The 24,860-nt window shown below is 32.4% G+C and overlaps 1 protein-coding gene across 1 annotated transcript; it reads left to right on the top strand.

The window, feature by feature from the left end:
* The first annotated feature begins 1,011 nt into the window (after positions 1-1,011).
* Positions 1,012-24,489, top strand: LOC148280801 (putative methylmalonate-semialdehyde/malonate-semialdehyde dehydrogenase [acylating], mitochondrial). Its single transcript, XM_088227773.1, has 11 exons — positions 1,012-1,071; positions 1,688-2,115; positions 14,671-14,807; positions 15,710-15,820; positions 16,564-16,670; positions 18,156-18,269; positions 19,381-19,547; positions 20,604-20,724; positions 21,762-21,911; positions 22,536-22,676; positions 23,585-24,489. The coding sequence occupies exons 2-11, from the start codon at positions 2,083-2,085 to the stop codon at positions 24,067-24,069; spliced, it is 1,566 nt and encodes a 521-aa protein (XP_088083899.1). The 5' UTR covers positions 1,012-1,071; positions 1,688-2,082; the 3' UTR covers positions 24,070-24,489.
* Positions 24,490-24,860: the final 371 nt, after the last annotated feature.

Here is a 24,860-nt window from a genome sequence, read left to right as displayed (position 1 = left end):
AGGTTTTTAGTGGGTTATTTCTAAGAGTGATTGTTTCGATTTATGTTCAAATTTGATTTATTTAGTACGTTTTGTAAATTCATTTTCTTTTCTAGTTTAGTTTTTCCAATTCTTTCTCATTGTAATTTGTACGTATATATAAAAAATAATTCTGTTTCAATTCGTCGATAATCGGAAATTTGTGAATTATAATTGTATTAACATAATATTTCAGTAGCAAGTCAACTAGAATAAGATTTTGTGGGTAGAAAAATGGCAATTAAATTAGATTGATGCGATATTTAACGTCATTAACAATGCTTAAAGCACTCAAGAGCATGAGAACCCAACGCCAACGTCCAATCCGAAATTGTTCCTAGTAAAAAGAAGGCGAGATCTCGAATTGCAATAAAAAGTTTAACTGCCTCTTTCATTGGATCAACGCGTTGGCAAAAAGAAAACAATGAAGTCTCGTGGTTCCCGCCGCAATGAAAGTAAAAACGGCCGTCTTGTATTGCAACAGCGTCAGACGAGACGGCTTCAGTGGTCGCCATTGTTGGATAAGCGTAAACTTCGTATGGAAAGCCAAAGGCAACCATTAACTATTTATCGCCCACAGAGCGGTGAACGTCGCGGTTTCATCTTTGACATTTCCCTGAGGTCAACAGCGATATGCAATCATTTCTTGACTTAAAATGGAAGCCGGAATACGCAACGTTCACTCGCGATCGTGTATAATAAATTAACATGTCCCATGTCTGTATGTCCCGTTCGGCAGGCAAAAATAAATATTATTAACGTATTTCACCTACGCTTTTGTTTACTTTGACAGTTGAACAACTTGAACTTCGCGCCAACAAAATTGTTAATTCGATTTGACTAGCTAGCATCATACTCTAGCGGTGAAACAGTGAAACACTAGCTGTTTGTACTTGCTCAGTGTTTAACGCTTTAAAATGTCGGTAAAACAGATAACTAAATAATATCATGGAAGTTGTAAAGTAATATTATATACCTATTATTTTATTCTATGTACCGATTCCGCTGATTGTGATCGCTAAGGAGACCTGAAACTTTTGATAACAATAACCGGTAATAATTAAATAAATTACTAGACTTCTCTATTACTTTCTTTAAAATGTTATTCATCTCTGTTGTAATATGTTAATATTAACAGCTCCCCAGGGAGTTAAATCATAAATTAAATTAATTGTTACAAAAAAATTGACAAACTCAAAACATTGTTGATAAATCCACCTGGTCCATGAAGAAGTATAGAAATTGAAAAAAAAATTGACACAGTGTGTAAAGTGGCCACTTAAACCAGCCAATGACGGGTCATAAGCCCTGTAAATACCTAGACTTCTACATTACTTTCTCTAAAATGTTATTTGTCTCTGTTTTGTAATACGTTAATTATAGGTAGGTACGCGGTGTTAAATAAACACACATTGTATTTCGTTCTCGGAGTAAGGTTTTATTATTACTCTAAGATTTCGTAAATATAATAATACAAAAGATTGAAAGTAAAGCATATTTATTTTGACAATATACTTAGTAGGTACTTGAGTTCTCTCTAAATATAATATTGTAATAAAACTATTCAAAATGTCATGACAATTCATAAATTTCTTTGATAACCAAACGTAACTTCTATTAGTTCGCTACTTTTGTAGACAAGTCATTTGAATTGATTTAACTTTTTCAGGACCGACCGGATCAACTCCAATCAAATATCATTTTCAAGGGCGCCAATCTATTGTGATATAAATTTAAATATGTTTATTTCATTCACTCCTGAAGCTTCGCGCTAGTTAGAAAGAGATACAAATACAAAACAACTTTTCTGAAACGTCATTTATATGATAAAATTTCTAACCTCTACGATAGGTTAATTTTATTTGGCTTGAATTGTCAAGTACGGTCGATGGCGTAGTGATAATGAATTGATAAGGGGAAAACATTATTTTATCGTGGTGATATAATAATACGCAACGTAACAAGCCTGTGTTTTCAGTTTTGTTCTTTGCGTAATAATCGTAATCAGTATTCAGTTGGGCATTTGCGTATTTTGGAAGAGTACTGTCAAAAGAAACCGGTGACATGGCTTCTCTTTTACGGGTTCTTCGCAAAAAAGTGAGTACAAGTTAAAAGTTTATGTTAATATACATAATACCAATTTCGCATCATTGTGTGAATTTGACATATTTTCATTATACTATTTTCTACTCATTATTAAATTGATGTAATTTTGAGCTTATTTTCTGAACTCTTCAAGCATGACATGTTATCAAGTCTTATTTTATTGCAAGACTATAAAGGAACATTTATTTAGCTAAATAAAAGAAATCTATCAGTGGTTTATGCTTAATCCTACTGAGCTTTTTCAGCAACGTTTGATTATCTTAGATTAAAGTCTAGAAGACCGTTTTGTTTTATTTGATATGTGATATGGTTTTATTAGTCTGTCAATTCCTCAGCTTCATAATTCATTTTTGATCAAAAGTAGTCTTTTAACAGTCACATAAACTGCCTAGCCAATAAATCTTTAAAAATGTTAGGATTTATTTTGCGAGTGACAAAGAACTTAAAAAATATGAATACTTTGAAATTGATGTATAATGATTTAGTTAGGAGCCAGTTGGAATACAACTCAACTATATGGACTCCGTTCACACCAATATACTCTTGAAAGAGTTCAAAATAAATTTTTAAGATATGTTAATTTTAAACTCGGAATCAGATGTGAATTTATTAACTATGATTTTCTATTGAATACTTTGAACTTGTTAAAGCTAACCGAAAGAAGAAAAATTATAGATTTATTGAATTTATTTAAGATTGATAATTTTACATGGGACTGCCCAAGTCTATTAGCGCTCATTAACTTCAAGGTACCTGGACAAATGACTCGTCAATTCGCGAACGATATACTCGTATAATGCTATTCTGAATCGGCTTCATGTACTTGGCAATAAATATTCTGATGTTGCTGATACATTTAACATAAAGTATAGTTTATATAAATCAACTCTTTTGAATTATTTCAAAGATGGTGAACAGTAGCTTACATTTGTCAAGCTATAGTTATTTATTTATTTATTTTTGCACCACAACAGGCCAGGAGGCCCAATTACAGTGGTGAATTACATCACTGACACCCAGGCTTGAAAAAAATCACATTTTAATTTTTGTTTTCTCACCGGGAATCGAACCCGGAACCTTTCGTGTGTGAGTCAAGCGTCTTGACCACTACACCACCGAGGCCGCCTATGAACCTATACTATATATTTTTTAAATTAATTGCTTTCTCCTTACTTTTTTTCTAGTTTTTGTATATTTTAGTGAACATACATTATATGTTTATTGGATTCTTATTTTTAACTTTAAAAAAAATCATTTTTTCTCCTTAATTTAGATTTTGTAATTTTGTATTATTTTTTTTCAATGTAATTCTGATTAAAGATATACCTACCTGTCCTTTTTTTTAAAAATAACTATAAAAAAAAGTTATAAAACATTTTTCGTACTTTTTAGTTTTTATATTCCTTTTAATGTTTTTTTATTCCTTATAATGACTGTTCATTGAATGTAACCATTGTGATACAATATGTACATATAAACTTTTTATGCCTTTTTTTTCCACTTTTATCTACTGTATTGAAGTGTTTATTTCTACACAATATATATTTTTTGTAAAGTAAAAGGCACTTCGTGCCGTGTATATTAATAAATAAATAAACAATAAACTGTACCTACCATATTCCAATATATAGAACCACCATGCCAATAATTTCAATGTTGAAAAGCTACAGTTTAATTTTATGTATTTTTTATATTTCCTTTAAAAGAGTTCATTTTAATTAAATAATTTATAAAAAAGAAAGATGAATAATTCTTATAAGAGTTTAATACGTACTGCCTCTTGTTCTAAAATTTTATCACTTACAGTTTAATTTCCCAAATCAATACATTTCTTAAAATGCCATAGAAAAATATTTTAAATAATCCCACTTTGCCTGTATATCTGAGAGAGCTCTTCCAAACTCTCACAGCATGGGCTAACTCTTCGTTCTAGTAACGAGAGAACCCTTTCAATACCCATTCACCGCTCTAATTTTTTTGCCTCCTCTTTCACAGTAGTAACTGCTCGATTATGGAATAATCTACCCATTAATGTCAGAGACGCCCTTTCTTTATTTACATTCAAATCACATATGAAATATCACTTCCTGAATATTTAAGTTTTTCCTTTTTCCTCCCTCTTTCCTTCCCTCTTACCCTCTCCTCTCTTCATAGTATAGTGTAGATGTTAGACAATCTTAGAAATTAAAAAAGCGATTCATAATAAGAAAACAATAATTAATAACCAAATAAACAATATTTCTTTTAGTCCTCTCCTGTCTAACTTCGAAAATAATGATATCAAATTACCACCCGTGTAAGGAAAAAATATAAAAAAAGGAATCAATTCATTAGTTACGTAAACCTTGACGAAGAAGCTTGTTTGCTTTGAAACCGGTCGGTGGAAAGTAAAAATTAGTGGTTAAAAACAAAGCTAGTGCTTCAAATATAAAGTTTATATTTTAAAGGTTGTTTAAACTGCACTATTTCATTCTTACCTTCTTATAATAGATGACCGAACTACGCTGCATTTGGTTTACCAATGCAGTGCCCTATGCACCACTGGGTGACGAAAGGGGAATGATGATGATGATGTTTCTTTATGTAAATAATAACCTTTCCGAGCCTGAGCACAAAAAAATCCGCTAGTTCTTGAGGAGGGTATCAGTACCAGATATACCCCTGATAAAATGCTATCCATGTTACTTTAAAAACAAAAATGTCATGATTGTCATAGTACTGTTTATAAGACTGTTTCATAATATTTCGAGTTTTCTGTGAAATCCATACATTTTATCATAAAATATGGGAGGATGCTATATGACATCCCGCTACTCTCTTTGTGAATCGTTGTACAGCACTGATCTAAATTCTCGCTACGCATCAGCGAAGCGGTATAGCAGGGAGTTGGGATGGGAATGAATGCTAAATGGAAATCACGAAATCCGGATTTTTGTGGTTATGGCTAGAAATTCACACCTAAATACCAAAAAGCACACCTGCACACTGACCAACATATCAAAGATTTCTAAACTGTAGAGCAGTGAGTTACAATTATTGCTGTTTGAATTGAGTAAGCAAAGACAAATGTGAATTATTATTGAAAGAATTTGACAGATAAGCAGAAATATTTTAATAATTTTGATACATTCTTGGCATTATGGGGTAGGATTATGCAAAAAGTGAAATCAATATGATGATGAACAAAATATGCTACCTGGGCGACCCTAGACACCCCCTTAGTCTCGGAAGGGTTAATAACTTATTTATTATTCAGTTTTACTGAATAAACGCCAGCTAAATCAATAAGATGTTTGTTCTTTTCTATAATTTTACAAGCTGTTTTACAGTCACATGGTTTAAAATTATTTTTTTAATCAAGTTCCATATGAAGTTTTTTGATAAAATAGATCACAGGGGGGACAAGATACTGTTGTTTGATTTTGCTGTGACGCCTCATTTTATAAAAAAGATAACAAGCAGAGATAATTTTGTCAAAACAAAGTTACTCGGTGATAAAATGAAGATCTACTCAATGTATTGTAAACTGACATTAAAATATAATTTCTAGTATAAACTGCTTAAATATTGTTTTATGTTTGTCCAAAATTTTTTAGGCAAAGACAGGGTTTCACCCCCTAGGGAGCCATTAAGACATATTACAACAGATAAGGAGATATCGAAGTATAGGCATTTACAGGGATTTCATAAAAATTTCATTTTGAGATTTCAATTCCTTAGATATTTACTTAACTATCCATAAAAAAACTATCAGTTCAATTATTAGTAATATTGCTTTATTTATTTATTTAACACTTTATATACATATACAATATATATACATATAAGGGCGGGCATATTGCCCTAAGGCAATTTCTTCCTACCTACCCAAACTGTTCAGTTTGAGAAAATTATAAATACATGGACATATTGAATCTTACAATTTTATACAAAAATTAAAAGCAAAGATGTAAAAAAATATAAATAAATATATATATATATAAAATAACACAATACTATGAAGAGAGGAGAGGGGATGGGAAGGAAAGAAGAAGAATTAAGGAAAAATTTAAATATTTAGATAGTGGCATTTCAATCTTGACTTAAATGTAAATAAAGAAGGGGCGTCTCTAACATTAGTGGGTAGATTATTCCACAATCGAGCGGCTACTACTGTGAAAGAGGAGGCAAGAAAATTAGAGCGGTGACAGGGTATTAAAAGGGTTCTCTCGTAACTAGAACGAAGAGCTTGCTTCTGTTGGAATGATTCGAAGGGATGTTTCTATTATCTGACCTTTAAGTAGCATGTGCTGTCCGTCCATATATTGGATGGAACTAATGCTTTTGTAAAAATTTGACCTCTAATCACTATCAATTTTCTTTTTATTTAATAAAATCAACTATAAGTTAACTAATCCTTTAAATAACTACAAGAATATTGGTTTGTTGTTTCAATCGAAGCCATCTTAAAAAGGTTCGATGTTCAGTCATCAATAACTTCCAAAAATTTGCAACAACCCCACACACAACCTTTCCACCGTGCAGTTATGCGCAAACTAGTTTAAAACACACTGCGCTTTGTCTGATTCTGGATTATAGAACTACGAAAGTGCTTCAGTTCCTTTAGGGCGGGCCGTCAGTAAAGAATTTTACAAGTCCGCGCATGCGCAAATAGAGATCTTTAGTATCTCTGGAACCAATCCTAACAAACACATCCATGTTCATTTTCTATGTATTGTGACGATTTTATAGCAAATTTAGCACTTAAATCGGTTGACACGATGGCATTACAATATTAAATTATAGTATATAACTCTTTAATGCTAAAATTATGGCATTAAATTGCTTTATTGTTTATTTCCAAGTACTTAATTTGAATTTCTGTGTTAGTAGTAGGCACAAATTTTACCTATGTATGTACCTAGTGCCAAATGACTGCTTCCGTAATTGAAAACTTCACCGCGCAATCCTGTAAACGAACCCAGGAACTATATAAGTGTCTAGCCCTCAAGCTCAGAGTAATAATTCTCTACAGCTGTAGAGATGATAGAATGTCAATGGTACCATTATCCAATACAGGAAATCTATATAAAATCTAGCATTACTAATGGATGAACATCTATGCTGGCGAGCTCATACTAATGAATTAAGCCGCAAAATATTTTTAAGTCTACACTCACTTAGAAGGTTGCAAAAATTCTTACCCATGCACTCTCGTACAAGCATTACTATTACCCATTCTAGATTACGCTGATTTTTCCATGACTGATTTAAGCTGTACGCAACTCGATAAACTTGAACGACTTCAGAAAACATGCATAAGGTATATTTTTGGTCTTAGAAAATATGACCACATTTCTAATTATCGTAGGCAACTGAAATGGCTCAAAATTAGACAGCGGAGAGATTATCACTCCCTCTTACTTCTGTTCAATGTACTTCATAGTCCTAACGCTCTTACATACCTCCGTGAAAAATTTCAATGCTTATCAGTTCATGGTTTACCTCTTCGTTCTTATTCTCAAAGCACTCTCTTAATAGGCGGCCTCCGTGGTGTAGTGGTCAAGACGCTTGACTCACGCACGGAAGGTTCCGGGTTCGATTCCCGGTGAGAACACAAAAATTAAAATGTGATTTTTCTCAAGCCTGGGTGCTCTGTGATGTAATTCACCACTGTAATTAGGCCTCCTGGCCTGTTGTGGTGCAAAAAAAAAAAAAATACCCATCCACAATTCCTCTTTCTTCTCTAACTCATATAGTGTCAATACGGCTCGACTGTGGAATCATCTCCCATCCACTAACGGACGGTTTTGTAGCTGCACTTGCGATTCATGATCTGGGTACCTATGGCCCATTGTTTTCCGGTAAACTATAGCTAACTACATAATTGATAATCCTAGAATGATTTTTGTCTGAATGGGCGACTATAGCGTTATTACTCTGAGCCTTCAAGTCATTAGTTTATAAATTATAATTTAACAAATATTGTAAATTACAAGGTTTAAAAGATAACCTAGATTCATTTGTTGTTACAAGTCAAGCAGGTTATTTATTTTAGTACTATCTATTGTAATTCTCTCTGTCCAGACGGATAAAAAATACAGTTCCATTCTTAAAATAGAACCAGTACCCTGGATAAATGTTTTCAACTACTCAGGTAAAAATCCTGAATATGGAAATCGAGCGCAGATAAGTCAGCCTCGTTGTGTAGTTGTTGGCGCGTTTGCCTACCATTCTCGAGGTCCTGGGTTCGATTCCTGGCGGGGTAGACGTGAAATATTGATTTTCAAAGGTTTTTTGTACTGTAATATTTCATTGTTCCTCGACTGGCACCTGAAGCGTAAGACTGATCACTTTACCTTGATATAACAGATGATCAAACTATGCTGCATTTGGTATGCCAATGTAGTGCCCTTTGCTCCACTGGGTGCGGAAAGGGGAACGATGGTGATGATGATTGAATTTGAATGAATGAATTTCAGTGGTTTTTTTTTTTTTTTACCATAAAACGAAGCCAAAAATTTAAAAAATATTTTTATGTTTCGCATTATCAGCACTATGATTTTTTAAAGGTTGGTAATTTTAAAATTACTCTTGTAAAATTACAAGTTCTCCTTGGAGAGTTTTGCTGATTGGTCAGTGGCTTCCCGGAAACCGGAAATCAATCACATCATCACATCAATCAACACTCTATCATTGGTTTATCCGAGTGAACTTGTGATGTAGTTAATTTTTATTCTTTTTTTTTTACATTTTTGAGAAGCTATGCCTTACAATTAAATGTTTTAATTTTTACCCCACGTGAGAAAATATTTTTTGTATCCAATTTCCTGAAGCAACTTTCTCATTACTTAATCCATGTCCGCTCCCACTAGGTAGAGTTTATGATATCCACAATATCTCCTGGCCCTCTCCCATGTGTCCTCCCAAGTCAGGTCCGTGTCCCGTAGTTCATTTATGAACTACCGACAAACTGTTAGCTGTGGACGTCCAGGATCGAGAGAATCTGATGCCTTGTAATGAGGCACTTGTAATATGTGGCCCAGCCAGCCATATCGCCTTTGCTTGATGACAGTTGTCACTGGAGTGTTTTTTTTTTTTTTTTAATATGAAAAGAAATATTAGCATTCTTATAATTTGCCCAAATATTTGAATTTTGGTGGCCATTTTCAACGAGTTATAAATAACTCAACAATGTTTTGAATATGTCCAAATGTTTGCAGACTGGCTGGATTTCTTCCCTAGGGAGTTAATTATTCATATTTAAAGTTGTTGCAACAGAGAGGGAAAACACTTTTGAGAAGGGAATAAGGAAGTCTAGGCATTTACAGGGCTTATGACCTGTCGTTGGCTGGTTTAAGTGGCCACTTCATACACACATGAATAACTATTTCCCTAGGGAGGAAATCCAGCCAGTCTGCAAGCATTTGGACATACTCAAAACATTGTTGAAATAACTACCTGGTAAAAAAAGAATTGGAAAAATTGGAAAAAAAAATTCAGTCGTTGCCTAGTAGGTGAATCGGTTTAGCCGGATGAATCTCACCCACATGATAAAGGTTTCAGCTCTTTTACTTCACAAAAGTCAACAGATGGAAGAGTTGAGGAAATGTGGATGTTCAAACATAGGCTGAATGATGAATGTTACACAGTGTGTGAAGTAGACACTTAAACCAGCCAATGACAGGTCATAAGCCCTGTAAATGCTTAGATATCCTTATTCCCTTCTGAAAAATATTTTCGCTCTCTGTTGCAACAAATTTAGATGTAAATAACTCGGTTAGAAAATGGAAATCAAGTAAAGTGGGGTTCGAATTTCAGACCTCTGATCCATGAGTCCGCAACATTAGCCACAGGACCACAACCCGGTTGCTTATTTCAACATTCCTTCCAATACGGTACAATACAATGTCCCTTTTCTACGACTACTGCCCAGTTAGAATTTATTTCAAACATTTAGTACCACATCAGTTCTCTCTTTTTCTTTAATATTGCATTACTAAATAAATTATTCACGCTACACAAATTTGAATATGATTAATAAACATTTAAAAACCTCACATTATGCAGTCAATAATTGCCTCGAAACTCTTACAAAAACAATGTGTTACATACACTCGGTGACTAAAGCAATTGTTTGTTCAATTTGCATTAAAAGACCTCAAATCAGCGTAGATAAATGGGATTCATGTATATGTTACAAAGGAATTCTTACATGAAACTGTATTTAGGAAAATACAATACAGATCACGATAAATAATTCAACAACGATGTGATAAATCATTCATTTTCTTGCAGAGAGTTTGACTGCGGAACCTCGTAGTATACCAAAATGGCTTCCGGTGAAACGAAGAAATTATTCAGTCCACCGACGGTTATATTCAAATGATAGAAAGTTATAAAAAAATGTTCTTTGTGTACCATTCAAGTTTTTTTCAAACATTTATGTATCTCGCATATTACACCACTAGTTTTGCATAGAACCGAGCATTATCATTTTACATTACAATGATTTATGGTGAAAAGTGTTAAATATCCCGCTCTGCGAATATAATCTTTACTAAATTTGCCAGTTAGATGACATTCATGAAGAGATATTGCGTAATTCTAGATTAGTAAGTTGTATTACTAGATTTACTTACATTTACGAGTCTACGATGTTTGCGAGGGAAGCGATTTGCTGATGAATGTCGGTAAATCGAATGTGATGGTTTTTGAAAGAAATGAAAGTATGACTAAATGTGAAATCACTGTGAATGGGGTTGTACTAAAACCGGTAGAGGAATTCGTGTATCTGGGAAGCATGTTTACTAGGGATGGAATGACTGAGAAAGATATTGAAAGGAGGGTGAGTGCCGAAAACAGAGCGAACGGTGCACTAAAATCAACCTTGGCAAATAAATGTTTGTCGCAAGAGGCAAAATTAGCAGTTCACAATTGAGTCCCGGTCCCGACTCTGATGTATGGGAGCGAAGTATGGCCTTGGAAAAACAGGGATGAAAGTAGGCTGAAATGTGTTCTCTCGGGTGAATGTGTGGTAAAACTATGTACGATAGATCCACAAATGTCGAGATCCGTACATTATGTATGGCTGAGATAGGCATTATCGACAAAATGAAGAAAGGAACTCTGATCTGGTTTGGACATGCAGAGCGAATGGACAGCGAAAGAACGGCTAAAAATATTTACAATGCGAATGTTGATGAACGCAGAAATAGAGGAAGACTAAGAAAGACATGCCATGACCAAATCCAACCAATATTTGAAGATGGACATGTCTAAAGTCGGAATAATCAGCGCGCGTGCATGAGAAGATGTATGAATGTAGAATAAGCGAGATCTGTATGCAAAGATAGAGTGATGTGGCGTTCTATCCTCTCTGCCTACCCTTACGGGGAAACGGCGTGATGGTTTGTTATTGTTGTTGTTACATACTTAACAATGTTACGAGTAAGAGAAAAATATAAATATACGTATACCCATATAAATATATATTGAATTTATGTTTTTATTTGAGACTTATGAAGGAATTTCATTGCAATTTTTTTATTAATAAATTTCATAAAAGGTACATGTTTTTTTCAAATTCTATACAGATCTACTTTTATACATCTAGTACATTTTATCACTGTAACTCTTCACAAAAAGATACTAACTCATGTGCTTGGAGAGTGATAGACCCGCTTCTATTTATTCTATCAATATTCAATATCAATATTCTATTCTATCAAAATTATGCAAAATTCAAAACAAAAATTGAAAACTATCAAATTATGGTTCGACAAAAATATTTTATCTTTAAATACGGAATAGACAAAAATTATCCCATTTTTTATTAACAAAACTAATTTGGATTCAGTAATAAAAAGAATTTTCCACCAAAGCAATTGCAACATAACAATCTAACATGTTCAGTACTAGATACAACAGATAAAATTAAATATCTCGATGTATACATAGACCAAAACTTAAAATAGAAATACCGTATTAGTGAATGAGTTAACGTATTAGAAAATGTATATCCATGTTTATTAGATAAAGGAATTTTTTAAGAATCAAAAATTTTAAAATAGCTAATTACTCAATTGTACAATCTTTATTACAAATGCCAATATATTAAACCCTCTTCAAATATTACAAAGATTAATTATCAAAGTAATTTTAAAGACACCCTGAACATTCAATACTAAAAATCTAAATAAATTATTTAAAGTTCATACAGTAGACACTATTTACAAAATAAATTCTAATATACAAATTAACAAAGAAGAAAAAATAAACAAATTTGAGCTGAATAAGTCACTCAGATACCAAAATAATATCAAAATTCCTAAATTCCTCACAAGTCATTGTCAAAATAGTTTTGTTTTCAAAGGAATAAAAAATTATAATGATCTCCCTAATTAACTAAAAACTATTATATCACTAAATAAATTCAAAGTAATTTTTAATCCATTTTTTGAATCGAGTAAAAACAGCATTCAATTTTAATTATGTAGTGTTAATGTATTATTATTTTCTGTTTTTCTCTTTATGAAACCCTACTCCTAATGTCTGTTGATACAAATATAAATACTTTCTTTCCTTCAAATGTCATATTACTAATACAAATTGATACAAAAGTTGTATTTTGGTAGTCACAGACAGAAATAAACTTGTTTCGAATTATGTATGCAATTTGTCGTACACATATTCACCGGTAATATTTTCACAATGTATTTCTTGCATTTCAATGCAGGTAAATAAGCCACATAATCGAATTTATATAAACCAGTTCCTGTTTAGCCATGTAAATTTTCATTGTGAATTTTAATTATTCTGCCTTTTATCTACGTATTCTATTATTACTATTTATTATTATTATTATTATTATTTATTTATTATTATTTCTATTATTACTAGCCGGCTGCTGTAGTTTTTATTATTTATGTATGTACAGGTAACCCCCGTGATCGCGGGGGATACGTTCTGGATATGGCCGCTACAAGCTAAATTTCGCGATCAATGGGGGATTTTTACGGAACTTTTTCAACTGATTCTATGTCTGCGCTAGCCGATTCGCCAAAATTTTCAAGGCAATGCAAGTTTGATCATTATTAAAACCGTTCGAACCAACCATTGCTTGCTTTGAAAAAAAATTCTCCTTGCATTTAAAAAAAAAATTATCACACTGTAGACTCGGGCAATTTGAAATTCCTACCTACAACTGCAATTTACCACCATTTTCTATAATTTCAATTATTTCAAGTTTTTTTTCTAACGTCACTACATAGCAAAAATATCTCGTTAAAACGAATCCACACTCGCCGGGGTCGCGATCAACGTGGGTTACCTGCAATTTAAAATTATGAAAAATGTACTCAAAAATATGACTACAGGTTGTCCCAAAAATGTATACATTGTTTGAATGATTTCAGTTTTTATTCACATTTAATTGGTATTCAAATTGCAATACTACGTAAAATGTATAACTTTTCCTTCACTTAATTAATAACTAGCCTAGTAACTGTAATTATGTTTATTAATTGTTTAATTGAATTTGATTGCATCTTCATAGCTCCAAACAATCCCCTGAAAACTGTGTATCCTGTTCACATTTTTCTAGTAAAATTGTTTTTTTCAGCCTGGATCATCTTCATTGATAGCATGTTCCATTGATGGAATGCAACTTTCCCACAATCTCATGACTTGTTTGTCTCACAGATTTTTTGATATCTCGCGATAACTTTCCAGCACTCGTTCTTGTCTGGTGAAGCTTGTTGATGTTCTTGGTATGCCGGAATGTTGTCTATGACCATCCTGAACAGTTCCATTCATGTCAAACTTATCTTTTATCCTATTGATTGTAAGGCTCGTAGGTTGGTCTGTCTGCAACTTCCTAAGATATTGTCTTTGTACTTCTGCTACATTTGTATGCTTTCAGTAGCATTTTAAAATAAATTTTCCTTTTGCAAAAGTTAATCTCGGTCCATCCATTAACTCTAATTAATAATACCCTGAAAAGGAAGAAAAATCAGAATGATATGACCCATTAAATAGTGCATAGGTACATTTTTTTGAGACACCCCGTAATTACCTACTTATTTAGTAAATAAGATTGTTTTTACAAATGACATGCACCGTGGCGCAGTTGGTTAGACAGCTAACTGAGAAACTGGTGTCGCCTCACGGTTGATTCCTGCCAGTTGCAAGAAAGAAATCCGAGAAAGATTGTTTTCTCAATTGATCTGGGTGTTGTGGTGTATTTTTCATAACTTCTTTCTATGTCTTCTCTTTACTACATGCTGACGAGCCTCTAAAATAGAGGCTTAGCGTATTATTCCTTTAGTAAAAAAAAATATCTGTATTATTTTTCACAGTTACTAAGTAATTTAAACATTTTCTCATCACTCATCACACACAGTGGTGTTATTCTTCATAGTGACACGTATGATCACGACGATAGTCTGTTAAAAAATTAAGGCAATTATCTACGAATTGAAATGCCATCTATAACACGCATTGAAAATGTCCAAATGGACTAATTATGTATATGTTATTGTTTTAAATACCATTTTTCTTTTTTAGGTACCAAATGTGGTCCTTCGGCCATATTCTAGTTCCGCACCAACCACAAAAATGTTCATCAATGGACAGTTTGTGGAGTCTAAAGCCAAAGAGTGGATTGATCTGCACGATCCTGCCACCAATGAAGTCGTCACCAGGTATTCTTAATCATTATAAAAGTGATTTTATTTTAATTCCTATCTACCTACCTCTGGGAATATACATTCATTAAGAATTATAATTTAAAGCTTCACGACGAAGTATATTAATTAACCTCGAAATTTACAAACAAATAAGTTCAAAATGTCATAGCATAAAGTGAAAAATGTTTGTTGGGACCCACCCCCATTGATAACTGTGTAAAAAATATTGTAAAATAAAAATGACAATTCCATTGAGATACTCCTTTACTTATGAAGATATGTGCTGTACAACCTTAAATGATTTCTTATTATAGAGGTTCTTGATAGGTATTTAAAAAAGACTTTTTAAAGATGTTAAACAGGTTAATTTTTATTGGTAGAATTACATAAAAAGTCTTAAAAAGATATTAGTAAATTGATACCTCACAGGTAGGAAAAAGGCGCCACAATAATTACATCAGTGACCATTCTATTTATTTATTTATTCATTTCAAATTACATTTGTATACATATTCGCCAACATATTATGGCTTTTTAGGCTGTGCCCGTGTTAAGCCATAATAATTAACAACAAAATATAAAATAAATTAAAACTAATATAAAATAATTACACATTATAAAAATAAATAAATAAAACAATCCAAATGCAATAAACAACATGAAATACTTTGATAATAGTGATTACATATGATACAATATTAAAACTAACAATCCAAATAAAAGCAATACCAATAAAAACTTATAAAAGTAAAAGAATATAAATCAAACCTAAGAAGTAACGAACATAAACCAGTATACAAAATAACAATATCATTAAAATATCTAATATACTAATTCTATATATTTAATTTTATCATTACTTGGACCTCTGCATAAAGGATTAGTTCAACTTTTAAAGTTTTTTTTTTCTTTATTAGGGTACCAAAATGCACCCAAGACGAGATGCTCACTGCTGTAGATGCTGCCAAAGAAGCGTACAAATCATGGAGCCAATCATCGGTCCTCACTCGCCAACAAGTTATGCTCAAGTCAGTACCCTGTTCGTGTATATTAAAACTAATTGAAAAATAAAAGACTTTGTTTTGACAAGTTAGAAGATGATCTGGAATATGTGGGAAATATATTAAATATGGAGATAAACCTTTTTGTATAAGATCAAGCCAACAAAACCCTTTTTTATGACTGGGAGATTTGAAAATAGACATAACATTTTTTAAAGTTGATTTGGTATTTTGTTAAGGTGATTCTAAATTAAAATATGAAAATAATTGTTCATAGATGACGCTTTTATCACTTTTTATTTATAAATGCTGTTTTTACATTTATTTTCAATGGAAATTTTACAAAACTTGGTTATAATTTTTAAGCCGTTATGTAAAAATGTGCTATCCCATCCCAAATTTTTGTTAAATTTTTGTATTAAAAAATAAATATAAAAATTTTATTACCTTTTTTAAAAATTCTATTGATTACTTTTTATATATTAAACTTAACACCCAAGCCCAAATTATAAACCGTATTTTTAAAAAATGCGCCTGCTTTGAAACATCAATTATCTCAGTTTGAGGTTTGTGTGGCTTAACACATTTTTAAATAACACTATCCAAGCCTTCAAATGTAATTCCTAGCACGTCACTTTAAATATTTTTTTAAGAACAGAACAAATAAAAGGAAAAATAATGAAACCCACTAAACCGCGAAACTTATAAATTGAAAAATTAATGTAACTATGATTAAGAAAATATTACATTATGATTTGTTTTTTTTTTAGATTGCAACACATTATTAGGAATAACATGTCACTCTTGGCACAAAACATCACTAGAGAACAAGGAAAAACTCTTATCGATGCCGAGGGAGATGTGCTTAGAGGACTTCGTAAGTTTTATAGGATCAATTTTAAATAAATTTATTTTGTTTTTTCATGGACACATTATGAATAAGAATTTTTTCAAAAATATGCTTTAAAACAACCGTGTATTTATTTTATTGTTTATTTTTGTATGCAAAATGTTTGTGTATCAGGACACTATTTAAACTAGCATGCAAATACTACTATAGCCATAATAGTTACACAAACATATAAATCGAATGTTGTCTGTTTAAAAGTCGCAAACAAGTTTTGAGTTGTGAGCATTGTGTGTCATTTTCAATCTGGAATAATCGATCACACCAAAACCCCACTTTCTAGTTTGTCTGTCAAAAACCAACTTTGCTTGTTGCAACAGAGAGGGAAAACATTTTCGAGAAGAAAATATGAATGTCTAGGCATTTACATTGAAAGCATCCACCACATACCTGAATCCGTTTTAAAGACTAAATGTCTTTCTTTGGATTCACTCATACATGCAAGCAATTAAATTTTTTTTTTTTAATTATAAATTGATTATATTTCTTCCTTTACTAACCAAATTTTCAATAAGGAAAAGTGCTAACAAATATTTACATTTATAACTTTCAATGTCCCTTACACTGTTACCCCCCATCGTCTACAAGGTAGCGACAAGGGGAAGCATAAATAAATAAATCCATCACCCAGTTCAAACCACTTTATGTCGACAGTGATAGGAAACGTTAGTATCTACTCTCTAGAGCACCAGAATGCCCCCAGGTGACCCTCAAGGCTGGTCACCGGCGGCGCACCCAATAGCAGCAGAAGTATTTACAGGGCTTATTACCTGTCATTGGCTGATTTAAGTGGCCACTTTAATTTAGATCTAAAAAAAACTCCCTAGGGAGGAAATCCAGCCTGTCTAAACATTTTTACATATGGCCTAAAATTGTCAGATTAATTTTTAACCTAGCTGGACTGAAGGGGGGGATTTGAATCCCCAATAGACTGATTTTAATTCAATAACTTAAGTATTATTAAAGCTATTTGCCGTATATTTTTTGTAATAGTGAAATTTATAGAAAAAAGCATTTTCCTGTTTTTATTTAAAAATAGTTGTTTTTTTATTTTATATTAAAACAAAAAAGACGTTAATAACACAAGGGTCAATTTCACTTTATGTACATAAGCATTCAGCAAACTAACAAAAATAAATAAAACACAAAAATGTGTACGCGAAAACATGAATAAATTATTGCACGGTCATAAACACTTCCAGCGTTTTATTAATCGGGGTCATTTGGTCCCCCCGTTCGGATCATGTGTAATTTTTGGGTGCTTAGTGAGGGAAAGGTTAAACATGTGTAACTAATCTAGGAAAAAAAGCAGTCTTACGTATTAAGGTTTGAAATTAAAATATTCCATGTATTTTTTTTTCAAACCTTGTATTTTCCGGTATGTTCAATGTATTTGCATGTGTGTACAATACATCTATCAGTATGATAAATAAAAAATAATTTCGTTGATTCCAGAGGTGGTAGAGCATTGTTGCAGTGTGACTTCACTACAGATGGGAGAATGTATGCAAAATATCGCCAAGGATATGGATACTTATTCCTATAAAGTGCCCATCGGTGTCACCGCTGGTAAATATTTTTTTAGTTTCATTGTAATTTATCTTGCAGAAACATCGATCGTTTCATTGAAATATTCTTGGATTTATTTATGTAAATGAAAATAAAAAGTCTTGAATGTGAGAAGTAACAGAACCATAAAGTATTCAAAACTTTGTACCTTGTATCTTTGATCTGTACACGACCGAAAACTACTTTTCGAAAGACTACAATTCAATCAGGTTGTTGTCCCGTGGCTAGTATCAAAGGGTTAATATTTGTACCCTGTTTTACCACAACTCCCCATTTTCGAAACTCTTGAAAATGGCCCCCAAATATGTAACACATATTTGGGTAAATCATAAGAACCCAAATGTTTCCTTTTATTTAAAAAAATAATTTAAAAACACACAAAAATTTATGAAAACCTGGTTGCAATTACTATACATAATACATATACAGTCGAACTTGGTTATAACGATCACGGAAATAGTGAGATCTCGGATATAATGAAGAAACATTAGTTGACATTTGAGTTTGTGGTTTTCTCCATACATTTATTCACTTTTATAACGAGCTTCTTCTCGGACATACCGAACAAAAATATTGTCAAAAGTAGAGAAAAAACTCTTCAATTGTTTAAAAACATTATTTTCAAAATACGAACCTAAGTAATAAAATCCAAATGAGGGGCAAACTTATTACGGATGCCGCTGGGCGGGCGTTGGTATCGGTTTACGTTTATGATACTATGTAAGTGTCTAAGTACCTAATTGGTGTTTTCACCGACAGCATTAACAACGTATCACACATTTGGCCGAAATTGCTTGTAAAAATCCAAGCTTTGTGAACTTAGTAAGCACAGGCTTGGCACCATTTTACAACTTCTTTTGTAGCTTATGAATGACATCCTTGTTTCGGGGGTTTTTACAATGTTTTTTTAAAAAATGTTCTATGGTCAATTAACACATTACCGCATTCCTTCCGTGCATTTTGAGTGCAGACCTCGTCTATAGATACCTCCGTTGGTCTTGATAGTATTCGTTGAATATGCTGGATACGATGAAGATGAATTGAGATACTTACGTCAGTTCTACGATTTATGTATCAAGTATTTGATCTCAATCTATCATGCCTATTTCAGGTATCACTCCTTTCAACTTTCCTGCCATGATTCCTCTGTGGATGTTCCCAGTGGCCATGGTGACTGGTAACACTATGGTCATCAAGCCCTCAGAACGGGATCCCGGAGCAACCATGATCCTCATGGATATGCTGAATGAAGCAGGAGCTCCTAAAGGTGTTGTCAATGTGAGGGTCTTACTTTACAATACTAATTCTTAGTTTGGGTTCATTATAAACCTCCAATTATCTAAACACTTATCGACACAGAACAAGTAAATAGCTACGAAAACACTTTTTGAGAGAGTTATATCATATTCAGGATAGTAAGAATACTATATATTCTATTAAATATTTATATATTCTATTCAAATTTACACATCAAATAATTTTTAAACATTATTCTTATCATCAAATTCGGTGTAATGTGTAAAACTAGAATAGCCTTTATTGAGAATACCCCCCCCCGTCTCGCAGTGAACCATCAAATTTTAAAATAGGGAAACAACACTTTTTAAAAAAATATTTTTAAAGTAATGGTCCATGAAATACTGTCTAGCAAAAAACTAGTTTTGGCTACTTATCAGTAGCATAAAAACTATTTTTAAATTTGTAATTTTTAATTTCCACAGAAACGGTCATTGCATTGGCCACGCCCCTAATACGTCACGATTCATGTTTATTTTGACTGATTTTTTTAGAACATCGTCACGAATCTTAACGTCACAACTATCAATGCCAAACGTGTCGCATTTTTCTAGTGACATGTTTTTTCATAATTTCTATTTTAAAGTTATAAATGAAAATATTTCTCCTCAATATCCGTATTGAATTTGAAAAGACATTTATTTTAAATCCATTTCTTAAATTTTTATTGGTATTCGTAATATGTGATATTTCCCCATTGAGTCTGTGTTTTCTAAATATCAATTTAAGTACGGTAACAGTTTTCTAAACATTAATTTGATCTAAAATAAGGACATAGTTAATATGAATAGATGGGGTGTGAAATTTCATGCGTGTTTTTACACTTAAAATATTTCATAGTCCCTGGACTGGTACCTGAAGCATGAGACTGATCATCTTACCTTCATGTAATAAAAATGATCAAGATACGCTGCGATTGGTGTGCCAATGCAGTGCCCTATGCACCATTAGGTGCAGAAAGGGAATGATGATGACGAAATTTCATGTCATCGGTGGAAGATGTTAAGTAAATTGGTTTTATATTTTTAATGTTTATAGGTAATTCATGGTGCCCAAGATGCTGTGAACTTCATTTGTGATAATCCCGACATCAGAGCCGTGTCTTTTGTTGGATCAGATCAGGCAGGAAAGCATATCTATGAAAGAGCCAACAAAAATGGTTCGTATTATATTTATTTGTTCCAATGTGTGTGGACTTGTAATTGTCAGTAAGGTTTATTTACAAAAATGTTGATTAGTAAATTAACATACCTTATTAGGTACTATTGTAATAGGTAATAGGTCATTAGATTTTCCATGCGTAGAAACAATCGGAATGTTTAGTGTTACCCGAAATTGGTTTTAAAATGTGTTTTTTTATAAATTTAAATAACTTTGTGGTTAGTCATTATAATAAAATAAATAAAACGACTTTTTAACGGTTTCAAAGCTACACAAGCTTCTTTCTCAAGATATATTTAACCAATTTTTATTTTATCAGCATGCTGCCAATGAAACTAATAAATCAAGTCTTTTTGTCTTGAAAGGATGGTAATGTGAGATGGATATGTTCGAAACTAGACAGAAGTGGACTAAAATAAATATTGTTTAATTGGTTATTTATTATTTTTTTCTTATTATGAATCACTTTTTTAATTTCTAAGATTTTCAAGTGGTCTCATTTCAATATTTTATTTTTAACATGAAGACTGATGACTTTTAATCCAGTGTCTTCATTGAAATTATGGTTATTTTCTATCCGATGATTTGCGAATTCAGAAAAAATATTATTATTACCCTAAGTGTTCTTTTACTTGTAATATTACTTGTAAGTTCCCTATGTATATGGGAACATTGTTAAAAAATTACAAAGACAAAGTGCATAAATATAATAAATCTGGCATACACCAATTAAGCTGTAATGTTAGCGATTCAATCTACATTGGAAAAACTAAAAGAAACTTTAATATTAGAGTAATAAAGATAGCGTTGCCCTACCTCCAACAGTAGTGAGTTACTTAAGGGATGATATATTTCTAAACATACAGCTAATTTTATGAGTCGTCATGGTATCAAATGTTCTCCTGGTTCTACTTATTTCTGTTGGGGCTGGAAGCAAATCTGCCCGATCTCCTTTAACACATTTTAAACATACGTGTTTAGCTAATTTGGGATTGCAAAAAGTTTTTGTTGAATTTTTGTATGTTTCACCTTCAGGCAAACGCGTGCAGTCTAACATGGGAGCTAAGAATCACGGAGTTATTATGGCTGATGCCAACAAAGAGAACACCTTAAATCAGCTGGCAGGAGCAGCATTCGGAGCCGCTGGACAGCGTTGTATGGCTCTCAGCACTGCTGTGTTTGTTGGTAAGAAATGTTCACATTATATCTACCCAGCTCAAACACTGTACAACATACATAAAATGTCTAAACTCTTAATCTTATCTACGCAAGCATTATCTTACCATAGCATGAAAAACATTCATTTGACCATATAAAAATAATGATGTGCGATTTAGGCCCTTATTGCACATTATTTCACACAAATATGTGTGATTTAGCTTTGAGATGAATATGAATTTTTTCTTTTGGCATTTATATAAATTTATCCATATCTCGTTCTGTACATCTTTATAGTGTCCTCGAATGACAGTATTGTTCTGTAACTTTAATATGAAATCTAAAAAACAAACCCTGACAGATTGAGGAGGAAAAAAAAGGTTACCTATCCGGAAGACTCCCATTGCAATTGCCAAGCATCAAAAAGAGCATTTAAAGACAAATTTTTAAAATCCGATTGAGATTTTTCTTCAGTTAAAATGCAATATTTTATTCAATTTTGGCACTTTTAAAATGTATGCAAAGGAGTGTTAGTTAAGTTATAACAATTTCTAAGTACATCCAAAATGGGGTTGCATATTATTAATACAAGGCAGTGATGTATTAATACTTTTGTACAAAAAGGATACATTATTTACTCCTTTTTTGTAGGTGAGGCACGAGAATGGATTCCAGATTTGGTGAAACGTGCGCAGGCTCTAAAGGTCAACGCCGGCCATGTTCCCGGAACTGATGTCGGCCCTGTGATTTCACCTCAAGCCAAACAGAGGATTCACAGTTTGATTCAGTCAGGTAAATTAAAACGCTAATGAATTAGTTCATGAATGAATTCATGAATGAAATGAAGCAAAATTAATAAAGAAAAATCAAGCTTATCAAGATGCTTTTGCCATATTAGTACATTGATGAAAACTAGTGAAAGAAACAAAAAGTACTTTGCCAAAAATCACTTCGTCTCCTAAAATAACAATTATATTTTAATAAAATGTCGATTACACACTTATCATAATATGCTGCTTTCTAATGTCATATTGTTTTTTAGAACCAATTGTTTATAAATAACATAATTTTGCATATTAAATTCCCGCCTAAAATCTATTGTTATAATATTTGGATAATGTTATATCATATTCGCCTACTATGTAATAATTCTGTGTGAAAATAAGACGTATATAACTCATAGACTCTAAACAAATCGTCTTACGCACAAGTTCTCATAAGAACTACACAAGAGTATGTGATTACGTAAAATAAATGATAGCTTATCAGACTTTTTATAGATGTGTGTGTAATTTGGAACATCTTGAAGCGTTGATATAAAATACTCGCATTAAATAATCGAGTAAATCTACCTTTCTTGCCCTTAAAGTGGAGTCGGCGTAAAGGGTATTTCTACTCCTCCCGTCTATGGGCACCAGTCGAACGCACAGACAAAACTACCTTACCACAGGCAAAAAAAAGGTTCTTGCATTTAAGACTGAATACCTATAATATTATAACAATGACAAGTAGCCTCTACCCTATAATATATTATATCATGAAATCAACGTAATTTGTTTTTGTGGCAAAGATATTACTTGTATTCAAAAAGTTTTCATAGGGTATTTGGGCAAAAAAACAACAAATCTAAAGTTAAATTGTTATTACATAGTTATTCGCCGTACTGCTTTGTCTGTGTTTAATTTGAATTTTTTTTGTAGGTATCGACGAGGGCGCCAAATTAATCCTGGATGGCCGAAATGTCGTAGTTCCAAACTATGAAAAGGGCAACTTTGTAGGACCAACGATCCTCACCGATGTTGATGCAAAAATGAAGTGTTACAAAGAGGAAATCTTCGGCCCGGTCCTCATCTGCCTTTCTGTCAACACCATCGATGAGGCCATTCAACTAATCAACAAAAACCCTTACGGTAATGGCACGGCGATATTCACAACAAATGGAGCGACTGCCAGAAAGTTTGTGCAACAAATTGACGTCGGACAAGTCGGAGTCAATGTTCCGATCCCCGTTCCTCTTCCAATGTTTTCGTTTACCGGATCCAGGGGAAGCTTCCTGGGAGACTCACACTTTTATGGAAAGCAAGGAATTAACTTCTATCTCGAAACTAAGACTGTTACTCAACTCTGGAGGGAGAGTGACGTCAGTCACGCTAAAGCGGCTGTTGCCATGCCAACAATGCAATAATTTTATTTAGAAAAGGGTTATTTATGATATATTAATGTATTTACTAATTTGAATGTCGTATTTTGTATCATTAAAACCATTATCCTTGAACTAAAGACATTAACAATCTTAATTCATAATAAATGTACATATGTAATTTCTGTGTGATTTTTATTGTTGTGTTTAAATTTCATACTTGATTGTAATTTATCATTAAGAAGTTATCAGTTTTGTATTTATATTACGTATTTATTTTTAATATTTTTGTTTTAATTTAAAAATACATAGCATTATTAAAATTCTGTGATAAAACACACAGCGATTTGCAATGAATGTTTTAAAAATGCTGAACACTGTCAAGCCTGAAATATGTCTTCCAAATATTGTTGCCATAAATTTGTGAATTATATTAAGAAATATATAATATTTTTTAATACAAAATTTGTTTTATTTATTTAATGTAACATACACACTTTAAAATGTATATTGTATTTATGTACAAATCTTAGTTTATACATGTCACTGCCAAATAGTAAAATCGGCCACTCAATCAGAAGTCTAGCTTATTCATAAAATGCGAGGAATTCCATCGAATGGCTAAGCCGTTCGTTGAATGAATTAAGATAACGAGATTGCTGGTTGAAAGTTAGCCAGCCAGCCCTTCGAAAACGACACAACCAATAGCCGTAGGTAATTTAGTTCATTTTTTTACCACTGCAAACTGCAACGCTACCTGTCATCTGTCAAATATTGCATCAGCAACTGATAATGTTTGTTGTTTTTGTTAAAGTACTTTGTTTAGAGTGAAAATA

The sequence above is a fragment of the Micrasema longulum genome, unplaced genomic scaffold (assembly GCF_059751315.1).
Source record: "Micrasema longulum isolate JH-2025_06_02 unplaced genomic scaffold, ASM5975131v1 h1tg000535l, whole genome shotgun sequence".
Taxonomy (NCBI): Eukaryota; Metazoa; Arthropoda; class Insecta; order Trichoptera; family Brachycentridae; genus Micrasema; species Micrasema longulum.
The sequence above is the reverse complement of the archived record's forward strand: the minus strand, read 5'-3'. Positions and strand labels throughout refer to the sequence as shown.